The following is a 12,012-nucleotide window of genomic DNA, read 5'->3' on the forward strand; positions in this document are numbered from 1 at the left end:
TTCAGGTGAATTGTACAGAGCCTCTTTAAGAAAACAAAGGTTACCTGCACAAGGCAGTATTGAAATACATGAGGACAACGAGGTGAGACTGTTTCCCAAAACCAGCTGTGCTGATTTCCAGGGTGCAGACATGTGGAAATACTGTCATATTGCATTATGGAATTATAAGCCTCTTTGATGGCTTAGTATTTCTTCTTCTTGTTCACTAGGTGCACATGCAATCACTGAAGATCAAACCAAGTTTTTTAGATATTGCATGATTAACTTAGGTGGAAATATGACCTATGTCTCTGAGGAGAAATTATGTCTGTATAGTGCTTTACTGCAAATGCATATTTTGAGAAGCAGGTTCTGCAGCAGTCATGAAATTGATAGTAACAGAATTACTTCTGTAGAAGATGCAAAGAATCTAAAGTAGTTGCACTCCTTCCAGTTAACCGATTAAGGTCATCTGCTCCCATGTAGAAGAGGAAACAGAAATGCCTACTTTTCTGTTTTCGAAGAATCCCAGTCCTAAAGCCCCCTGGAAATTATGATAGTCCTTCACTTCAGATGCCCTTTCAGTTAATCCTTGAGCCCCTTGCCTTAGTCATGCCTGGGCTGTTCCTTAGAGGCAAGTTATTTTCATTGCCTTTGATTCCTTCTGTGAAGGATGCCTGTTAAATACAGCTGTGCTGAGACACTTCTTGTAACAGTGACTTGAGCAGTACTGACCTGCCTGAATTTTTCTGTTTGGAAGCTTTTGGCTACACCAACCTGTCACTAGTGCTACTTATTTACAAACTGGCATTGGCAATGGAAAGTGCAAGTCTTAGCTTTTTAAAGGGAATTAAGTTTCTCTTTAAATAACTTGATTGGGTATAAATGGAGATGGATGTTGTGAATTAAAGCAGGAAAAAGTGGAACCTTAAAAATACTCATTCTGCTTACTTGCTTATCCAATACTTAAAAGGCAGATCAGCAACATGCCTTCAGGAGATGAATGTGAGACTTAAAATGAGTAATTTTATTGGAGACTAAAAATTGTGGTCTAAACAGAGATAGTGGCTGTGTGGAACAATTTAGAATTCTCTCTTTCAACCATCTCTCTGTCACCATTCTACATGGTGAACTACATCTTTTTTCCTTATCTATGTCAGTGTTTCCACCTCAACATGTGCTTCCCCCCCTGCACATCCTCTCAGCCCTCCTAAACTGCAGGCTGAAGTGTGTGTGCAGTTACTTCTTTGTTAGTTTTTCCCTTCTGACCTCCGTCCTTTTAATATTGATAAACATAGATCAGATCCCCTCTCAGCCTTCTTGTTTCTAGGCTGAGCAGCCCCAGGGCTCTCAGCCTTTCCTCATAAGAGAGGTGCTCCAGGCCCCAGCTGTCTCTGCAGCCCTCTGCTAGTCTCTCACTAGCAGTTCCATGTATTTCTTGGACTGGAGAGCCCACAACTGGACACAGTTGTTGTAATATGTGTTTGTGAAGAAACTGACCAGTGATACTGTACTGGGAGTTGCATTTCCTTAGGGATATATGAATCTGAATTGTGGCATGTTTGAATGCCTGTTTTTAGAAGGCGCTGTATAAACACATGAATCAAACCAATTTGTGCCTTAAGTGTCTTGGAGTTTGGATAAACTGGTAAAGAAATGAAAAAGAGAAGACACGTGATCTGAGCACAGTGGATAAAGATACAAACGTATCTATTAGATTACGATCAGGTTATAGTAGAACGTAAAATAATATAAATTACTTTAAAAGACCTTACTGGAAATAAATAGAGTTTATTTCGCAATATAATATCTTCTTGTTACATTTCAACTGCTTTCTCAGTAAATCACCTAGTTTTCCTGATCTTTTAATGTATTCATATGTCCTTCTTTGGGTGAATATGACACGTAGAGTCTATGGAAGGGGAAAAAAAAAAGTGCATCTGTGAAACATGCAAAAGGTTGTTCTGGTTTCAAGTAGATAACATCTTGTTTTTTCTGCAGAGCACATCACTTCACCTTCCATGGTAGATTGTTGTCTGTGTATGCATGCATTCACGTGCTCATAAATTTATTTATGAGATTTATGGCTATCAGCACCAGCACAATTTTTACTCTTTCAGTAAATGTCTGGGTAAGTTAACCCCACTTTTTCGTTTTAATATTTTGTCGGTTTCAAGAGGCTGCTGTTGTCAAAACTCTATCACCTTCTTTTGCTTGCTTCTATTGGCAGATATGAAAATATCCAGAAACATTCTCATTTATTTTTCTTTTTAGATCCCATGATAATTTTAGATAAACTTTTTCCAAAAGTGCAGCAGCACAATTCACAATACCTAGACACTTACTTGGGCTGTCTGTGAATGTTTGACATTTTCCCCAGTGTGGATGTATTTCCAATAGCTTTTGATGTGTACAAAGCTGTTTATAATATTTGTTAGTCCAAAACCTTAATCTGAAATGCAAGGGTTTTATGGCAGAGCTTAATATGCTCTACCTGATTCAGACATTCTTGAATTAAATGCCATCCCCCTCCCAAAGTCAGGTGACGCAAATGATCACAGTGGGAATGGGAAAAAAAAATCAGTGCTTGTGAACATTCACACTAAATATACCAACACTTTTTGTAAAAAAGCTCCCTTTCTTATTTCCTGTTTTTCTCATAGGAAGGAGTTCAACACCAGAAATGCAAAACTCGTGTGCTAATTCTGATCCTACATGGAGGGAGCATCTTAGACACTGGGGGAGAGGATCAAAGCAGCAAGCTGGCAGACATCAGCACTTTCAGTTCTGTGTTTGAGAAGGTGACCCAAGCCCATTTCCCTGCTGCTTTGGGCCACATCTTAATCAGACTTGTTCCCTGCCCAGCAATCTGTTCAGCAGCCTTCTCTCTTGTTTCCAAGTAAGCTGACTTTGTTTTATATTGTTTGGCTTTGGAGTGTGGTTTTGAAAGGCTTTTTATGACGTGTTCATTCCCGATAGGAGCTACTACTTGAAGTCCTGTAGTTTTGTAGTATTCATTTGTTACCATTAAGAATGCAGTATGTGAATGCAGTATACTCTTGAATGAGTTACACAGGATGCATCTCTAAGAAACAATGCCTCTGGTTAATGAAGGCTTCAGTTCACAGTACATCTAGGATTTGGTTATGTGTGAGAGCAGTGTCGCCATGCTCCTGGAGTTCAGGCAACTCAGGGCCATACCCACTGCCCTGGGGAGCCTGTTCCGTGCCCGCCACCCTCTAGTGCAGAGCCTTCTCCCAGCCCCCACCTGACAGAACTCCATTCTGTTCCCTTGGGCCCTGTTACTGTCCCCAGAGGGCAGTGCCTGCCTCTCTGCTCCCCTGTGAGGAGCTGCAGGCTGCTATGAGGGCTCCCCTCAGCCTCCTCTTCTCTTGGCTGAACAAACCAAAGAGATTGTTCATCAGATCACATTCCTGGTAGTAAGTCAGCTCTGTAGTTGAAAATCATTATTGTGTAGTATGCTGTGATACAAAAACAACTCAGTATGAAATTCTGAACGTGCTTTCAGAGAAAGGGTAATTAGCAGCTGCATCTAGAGACCTGCTTAGTTTGATATTTACTGTGCTTAGAGCAAGAACATAACTCTGAACTGTTAACTGTGTATCAGTAATATGTTCTGAAGTTCCTATGTGCATGTTTGTATGAAAGGTACTGTCATAGTGAAAAACTATTATTAATTTTAACAATTGTTATATGTATGGTAGTAAAAATTCCATATGTGCACTCTTTATGACAATGCTGTGAGAACTGAAAAATGACTTGTAGCAGCAGCTCCTGGAGAGGAGGTATGACTTTTTAGGTGTAGTCTTCACATGGAAGTCAGGATATAAGGATAGTATTCCGTAGTCAGCGGTAGATTTCCTGCTTGACCTTAAATGAGGAAATTGGTCCATCAGTGCCTCACTTCTTAAAGTTGTTGAAGAGATACAAGGTTAAAATGATATAAGGAGAATTTTTTTCAGTTGTTAACCAGTAGCCTAGCACAGAGCCTGAGAAAGAAATAGGAAACATGCTGTCTTTGGGTTGTACCTCTAGCCTAGAATATATGGGGTAAACTTCAGGGATTTGGGAATAGGAGAGTACTATGGTTAATATGTTTCTCTTAGGTTGTTAACACCATGAGACAGCAGCTGATCTTAGCCTGTATGTTTTAAGGGTGTTAAATTTATAAGGTTCATGTAGAAAGGAGAACCATAGCAGCAATAGAGTAACCAGCTTAATTTTACTTTTTTCCCCATTGTAAGAAATTTTTCATGCAGCATTACCTGCACACTAAACACCTGAAAGCCTTAGCAGTTCCTGAGCAGATTTTCCTCTGAGTGCTGTTATAACTGGCTTAATGGTAATGTTTTTATCAATTTTGGTAGCAGTAGTTCTGATTGTGCTGTGGTTCTGGTACTAGTCCCAGCAGTATTTTAGCTGAGCTTATGCAGAATATTCTGTAACATGAAGATTAAAATATTAAAAATCTCTTCACTGTTATTATTTATTTCTATGGTCTTAGTGAAGTGAATTTAAAATACCAAATGGAATTTTCTAGTGGGCTGTTCATCTGTGCCCACTTTTTCAGTCCTGAAATTCACCCCTTAAATGAGAGAACCTTTTCAGGTAACATTTATTTCCTTAGTGACATTTTCCTTGACATAAATATTTTAAACAGATGTGTACTAATCTTTTCTGCATGATAGAGAAAGGAGGAAGAAACGTGCTCTTGGGCCTGATTCAATTCTTCTATGAGTGTAAACCAAGAGTAACTCTGTGGTGACAGGGAGGAAAGACTCAGACTTGCTTGATTGCTTAGGAAAAAAAAAAAGAAGGGGGAAACTTCTATTGTTTTTTTCTGAGACTTCCTCTAAGTGATTGTCTCTTTTATGGCCTTTGTTGCAGTATAACACCTGAGGTTGCATTTGAACTTGTAGAGCAGAAAACCTCGCAGAAGAGGAGAGGATATGAGTTTTTTAAAAACTCATTGGGACTGTAAGATATGGGAACAGTGATGCCTGCTCTCTATGTGACAGCAGTGGAATGGAGGGATTAGAGTATACATTAAAGTTCTGAAATGCCAGTTGAACTCAAAGCTCTGACAGACATTATAGTAAGAAGGGATGACTAAGTGCAAACCAGACTGCTGGAAGTTGTGACTGGGTGTTCACGTCGAGAGGGAATGCACTGAAACAGCCAGGAAAGAAGTATGACTGTGTGTCCAAGTAGCTACCCTGTAAAGAAAGTGAACCAGTAGAAGAAGGGGAGTTGAAGCATCAAAAGGTGTTTGAAGGATCCCCCTTTAAATGGACCATTTATGAAGCCAGATAAGTAGTGTCTCCTAGGTATCCCATAAAGCAGTGCGCACAGGGCTCAACTGACTGCAAGAAGAGCTGATAGAGTGGGAGGAAGGATGTGTGTGCTGGCAGCCCAAATGAACAGACTCCCTCCTTCTTTTTCTTATTTTTTTTTATGCCCTCTTGTTGCAACATACAGTACTCAGCCAAACTGAAAATAGCTAAGCTGAATGTTTGAATGTCCAGTGGACTCATTCCTAATGCTGACATATGATTGGTATTGCCTTGATATGCTCTTGCATAGAGCTGCTTGTGGTTTATCCATTTGGAGCTGACAAAAGGAGGGATGGTTCCTTGCTCTCACATTGCTGTAGCTTCATGCCAGCAGCTTTTACAGTCAGAACTCCAGGAAGCAGTTGTGGAACGTAAAGTTGTGGTAAACATCCCGCTTAGCAAACTGTGGAGGAGGAATGTGTTTTTAATTACTGAAATATTTTATCAAGTGTGAGCCAGATTAAGTAGCAGCACAAGATTTCATGTTTGATTTGAGTGTATACTCAATTTTCTGAATGTGCCGGCATAGCACATGCCAAGGTAGAGCAACCCTCTGTTTGCCTTGGCACAGGTTTTGTGTTATGCTGTGCCTGTGTACCGGATGTCTGAGTTCAGACAAATTCCCTGGAACTTTTCATCTGAACACTTGTAGGCAGTTTTCCTCCCTGTCTTGCAAGTAGTGGCTTAACAGAAAGGGATTTTTCAGGGAGAAATCACTCCCAACTAGTAAATGTTTCAGGCTGGTCTGCTTCCATCTACTTTCATCACTTTCAGTTTCCATTCTCTCTCATAAATCAGAAAGACACTGCTTACGCAACTGGTGTGAATCTTTAATATAGGAGTGATCTTCTGTGAAGCTTATCTCCACCATTGCTGCTGAAGACAAAATAGGCCCCAGTTTTAACCTTTATCTTTCTTGTTCCACCTAGATGTCACTGACTGGATCAAAAGTTAAGTTTGTTATAGATTAATTTGATGAGCGTACATGGATTCACGCTTCATACTGAACCTTTGAAATTACAGTAGTAGTCAAACTGGAGAATAATAATTTCAAATGTTTAAATAAATGAATAAATAAAAAACTTCGTTTAGGAGACAAAAAAGTCAATCTTGAAAGATATGCATCACTGGAAGTTGGTTGTCCAGTAGTCATCTACAGTGCTGGATTCCTTTTAGTTCTTGATTTGAATAAAACCTTATGTACCAGGCTAAGGACTGACTGTATGTAAGTCCCAAAAGCTTTTTGTGTGCATTGTAGATTTCATAGGCATTTAAATGGAGGTACAAAGCTGAAAAACTTGCAGAGCGCACATCCAAACTAAAATGAAACTGCCATGCTATCAAATTTAAGCTTGTATTTTCACCCGTTAAACCTCATTTTTGCAAAGTTTTACTGTGCAAACAATTGCACTACCTCCAAAATTAGATGCAACTTTGTTCCTTCTTTTTGAAGGGATGGAACATTTGAGAAAATGTTTTAATATTCTTCTGAACAATGTATCTATCACAATTCTGTTCTAGAAAACAATATTCCGCTGTAGTTTTGGAATCCCATTTTTTAATGTACTAAGTTAGTATATGAGGGGGGAAAAAAGGCTGAAAGGGAATAATCAGTTTATTCTCTTAAATTATGTCTACTTGTATGTGTAAAAATAAGGTGGAAAAATTTCACCTTGTGTGTTTAGTTACAGGAATGCCTTCTAGTACTGTCTTAGTCTCATAAAGTAGTAACTCCTTGATTTTTTTTTAAGCTGTGGAGCGTTGTGATAAAACGGTCCTTCTCATACTTTCATTATGAATTGCAACAGCACAGCGTATTTCTGTTAATAAATAACTATTCATTTGCTAATGCTATGTGCTGCCTTTTGCATTTTTCTTGACAATAGTGTGTTCTACTTTAGCCTAAATCCCTACAGCTATGATGAAAGCTGTCTCAGCAGCAGTGAAGACCACATCCCACTGGCTGCTTTGCCCTTGCTGGCTGTTTCATCCCCCCAGTACCAGGATGCAGTTGCCATGGTGATCAGTAGAGCAAACCAAGTTTACAATGACTTTCTCAAATCTACAGATGGAGTTGGCTTTAATGGGCAGGTAGGACTATTATTCTCTTACATAAAAGAAAAATTCCTTTGCAACAAGTCTTGTTAAGCTCTTTCTGATTTGCATTCATGGTTTTGAGTTATGAGTGTGAGGGAACAATACTGTAAATTTGATGCATGAACATTAGCTTGGGATTACTTACACAAAATGCCCTCTCAGTACTCAGCATAAGAAAGATTCTTTTGGAATCCTATGCAGAATCTAACCTGGATTTTTTCAGTTAGTAGAAAATACTATACCTTCTCCCACAAGCCTTTTGACACCTAAGCTCTTAGTAATTATTGCTGTGAACTCCGATAGTATATAGGAGCCTTAGTTGTGCATTAAGAGTGTATTATACTAAGCAGTGGACAAGTCTGCTGGCCCAAAGCAACTGCTAATCTATGTTTCTGAGTTTGTCACACACCTGCCATAGCTGATGGAAGAGTTGGGTCATCAGCACATCCCTGACAGCAAAAAGAATCCAAAATTTAACTTTTGCTTCTTTTTTCCCTCCATCACAGTAGTAATAAAGCATTTGACAGCAAAGAAACTCAGAAGATAAATACTCAGTTGCTGACTATGTTGCAGATTTCCCATGTAGCTCTGGGAAAACTCATTTGATTTTTCTGGTGTGGTCCGCTACCCACCTAGAGACCACCTCTAGACTTCATCCAGCTGACTTGTGTCACAGTTATTATTCCTGCTTCTCCGTCTCTAGACTAGAAAAAAAACAGTACTTTCCTACTTTAGAATAAACATGTTGCTGCTACTCTGTGTGAGTTACTGATGTCATTCTGTGATGGGGCCCTTTAGATAGCTGGAAACATTCATTTCTTTAGAGTACAATGACTTCCAGACTGCACAACAAGGGGGAAAGAAAAGATTGTATTTGGACTGCAGTGTAATTTTTGAAGGAAAAACCTGTATAATTACACTTTTCCAGAAGTACAATAAAATTATGCTGTGGCATATCAGTATTTTTAGATTAAGCTTTGATTTAAGCCATTTATAATATCCACAGTAAAATATTCTTGCTTAAAACATGCAAACAGACAATCTGCAGTGATAACGTTATAAAAGTTGGTATTATGTGAAAAAGAATTATACCAGTTTTGGAAATAATTGTGAAAAGAATTCTCTCAGTTAAAAACTGAGTTTTATGGTCAACAACAACAAATATCCGTGGTGTTTATTGCAAACTATGTAAATATTACATGTGCAAAAGTCTGTATGAGCTTTTACTATCAACAAGTACTGGGATTGTTAGAATGCAAAAGTGACCTTTCTGCAGACTGCAGTGCCTTGCTTTGGTCCTTAGATATAAATTTCAGTTTCACCATTGAGTAAGTCATGTACTTCTGAAATACATAATGTATAACTTGACCTTACCCTGTGTGTCTCTTTCCTATTGTGATATTTTCTGTCAAAATTTATACTGAAAGTTCTGCAGATCAGAGTGTGCGTTTTTGGTTTTATGCAGCATGTGGAACAACTTAACTCTGTTAATGCCAGTGATAGCGAGGATTAGAATTGGAATGGTAAATTTACAGAAATACTATTAATCCCACACAAAATGTGTTGCTAATTTTATTAAAGTTACCAGTGTCTTATCTGTAAGACAGATTCTTCAGTGATCTGGACTTTTTGAGCTGGAATCTGACTGTAAGTAGCTGGAAGAATTCTGTGGCCCATTTGCAACAATTCTATGACTGTCAAAACAGTCCCTGGGACAGAAACTCTTAGCATAGGGCATATGTCTGTAGATAAGAGAGAGTGGGAAAAAGCGGCTATGCACTTTTAACTGAAATAGGAATAAAGGTTGAAAAAAAACATGAACAATGGTTTAAAATGAGATGGGTACTTTTCTGCAGTGCTATGATGGTTTTTATTTCTTGTAAAGTACTTGCTACATCTCACAAAGTATATTTTTATGCCCTCAGGTGTGTCTCGTTGGTGACTGCATTGGAGGAATTTTGGGGTTTGATGCCATCTGCTATAATACTAATAGAACTGATGAGAGTCAGAACAGTAGTAGGAGAGGAAGCATCAACAGCATCCAGGTGAAGAGAAAAATCTACTCAGCTGAAATACTATAGATTCATTCCCTAGAGGGGAAATAAGAAATTCAGGCCCATATTAAACCAGAGAAAATTTAAGGATTTGGTAAATTACAGTGATGTACAGGATCTTGTTCATATCTCAAAAAATTGCTGTTTGAAAATTAAGTGTGCAGCTTCAGTTTTATGATACATAGAAATCAGTAGTGAAGGCCTTCTTAGTAAATCTTTAAAGTAGGACTACTGAGTGTCTTCTGCTGCATCCCCAACTGTAGATGTAAATGTATCCTCTCAGTAATCTCAGGCTGCTGTTTCTGCCAAAATCTTTTTTTTTCTTTTTTTTTTTTTCAGACACTATGGGATCAATTATACTACCGCCTAGGTGTAGTCTAACATTAAGATGTGCTCATAAGTAAGTTCTACTGACTGGTGAAAGATGTGCCTACTTGCTGGTGAAGAATGCAAGTCACCTGAGGTTGGGTGAACAGGCCAGTGAGAATAACAAGGTCTCTAGATGGGAGCTGCATTTGGAAATAAGGGAGGATTCATTCTCACTGTGATCCAGCAAATATTTTTTTGGTAGTAGAAGCACTTCTTTTCTTTAAGCATTGCTGTCATATAAGCTGCATTGTGTGTTCTCCACTTAAGAAAGAAAACTTGAGTTCAACTAATTTTATGTACTTTAGACTTAAGTGGATAAGGAAGGGTGATGTGGGTGCTGGGTGAGGTGCTTGTACCCTATTACTTGACTGTTTTGTGGCACTGGCTAAATTGTTTCATCTTTTGACTCTAGTTACCTTTCTCATAAAAAGTGCGATCAGTAATAAGCAGCCTTCTCAGTTCAGTATGAGAGCAATGTGATGGAGTAGCTTGTGGACATGGTTTTACTCTCAAGCAAAGAGACATTGTTTAAACATTTCCAGGAGATAAGTTATTCTCTGATAGTAAAATGTCTGTGAATCTCAGAAGCCAGCCTTTGACAGTGCCAGCACTGAGGATAATGTGTTGCAAGCAACATAAATGGAGAAATTGACCTCCTGAGTTCCAGCTACGGTGGGGCTGATTGTAGAAGAGCTGCTGATTAATCTGAGAATGGGGATCAGGATTTAGGAGGACAGGTTCTTTGGCTGCATAGCTCTTGCTTATGGTTCCATTTTTCCTACTTTCTTCTTTTTTTCACAATATGGCAGAGCTTCCTTCACAGTTTGTCTCCATCTTTTCCCTCTTCTCCCATTTCACTTCTAATGTAACTTCTAACTCTGCAAGTTCAGAAGAACTAATTCCTTTCTTTTCTTACCTTGTTTTTCTGCCCATTGTTCCTAGTTTGCTCTTGTGAAATGCATTCAGGATGCTTCTGCTATTATTACTTTAGATTTCAACTTTTTTCTTCCTTGGGATAGAAATGGATTTCAGTAGAAGACTTTTAGACATAGAAATTTTGAGAGAGACTTCTTACAAATATGAAGGGTATTTGTGAAAGGAAACTAGCTGGCAGTATAGATGAGACCAGGATACTTGAAACCAATGAATTTTATGCTCTGGTTGTGAACCATGGAAAATAAAGTGCACTAGGTTTATATAAGTCTCTTCATACTCAGATTATTTAAAAGTGGTTTGCAGTAGTAAGTCTGGTTGGTGATACAGAGGCCATTACATTCTCTCATTCTCTGAACAATTCACAATTCTAGGTGCCAGGAACCTTTTTTTGAGAGAGGGAGGAAAGGAGCCCGTTGATTTGTTTAGATAGTGTAAATAAGGAATTAGTGTTACATTCTGCTACAACCACGGGTGAATATTTGTTGGTCTGTGTGTTGTAGCCTATACTGAAAACTAAAATACAAGCAAGTAAGGATTACCTGTGATTGGTAGTGTTTTCCACAGTGTAGGCAGAAATGTGATAACTGATATCATGGTAATTATTGTGTGTACATGTGTACACACATGTGTACAAGGCAGGATTTAAAATTTCAGCTACATGTTCAATGAAAGAAGCTGCTGTAGAGCAAGTTTCATTCAGGTCAGTCCAGACTAGTAACGCTTGTTCTTAAAAAAAAAAAAAATCAATTCCATTTTTTTAAGAAAAAAAGTCAGTGTTGCCAGCATCATAATATCACTCCTAGAGTTACTTAAAGAACGAGAGGGTGAAATGAACTTTGTCCGTTGTTGGAGCTGGAAACCCAAAGTCTTATATTAGCAATCTTTGCATTGGTTGGGAGCATTGCGTTTTGGAAGAGGAAGATGGTTCTCTCTTGCTGCAACAGCTAAAATGCACATTATTTTGAAGCAGACAACTTTTCATTAGAACAAATAGAGGAAGTTGATGATTTTTGCCATATGGATACGTAACACTTAAAATCCACCTGTGGGTGACTGTTTCGGAGCCTAATTATTGATACCATTTTACTGCAGATGAGATTTTTATTGTGGCATTTGGGGACACTGAGAGAGCTTGTATCAGTGGAAAAACAGACTTTTAATTGTTTGAAATGCAGGGTAGTCCTTATACTGATCACTTCAGCCTTCTTGCAGTGTATTACCTG

At 38.6% G+C, this 12,012-nt stretch overlaps 1 protein-coding gene across 10 annotated transcripts in view; it reads left to right on the forward strand.

The window, feature by feature from the left end:
* The window catches only part of PITPNM3 (PITPNM family member 3), a 58,175-nt gene that overhangs the window by 21,551 nt on the left and 24,612 nt on the right, over positions 1 to 12,012 (forward strand). For 7 of the 10 annotated variants that reach the window (XM_021415671.1, XM_021415674.1, XM_021415670.1 and 4 more), the window contains 4 exons: positions 6 to 82; positions 2,643 to 2,878; positions 7,235 to 7,424; positions 9,356 to 9,475. In XM_021415671.1, the coding sequence (XP_021271346.1) occupies positions 6 to 82; positions 2,643 to 2,878; positions 7,235 to 7,424; positions 9,356 to 9,475 (623 nt within the window). Of the gene's footprint in view, positions 1 to 5; positions 83 to 1,980; positions 2,111 to 2,642; positions 2,879 to 7,234; positions 7,425 to 9,355; positions 9,476 to 12,012 lie in introns of all 10 variants that reach the window. The other 3 variants (XM_021415677.1, XM_021415676.1, XM_021415675.1) reach the window with 1 other exon arrangement.

This window comes from Numida meleagris, chromosome 18, assembly GCF_002078875.1.
Source record: "Numida meleagris isolate 19003 breed g44 Domestic line chromosome 18, NumMel1.0, whole genome shotgun sequence".
NCBI lineage: Eukaryota > Metazoa > Chordata > Aves > Galliformes > Numididae > Numida > Numida meleagris.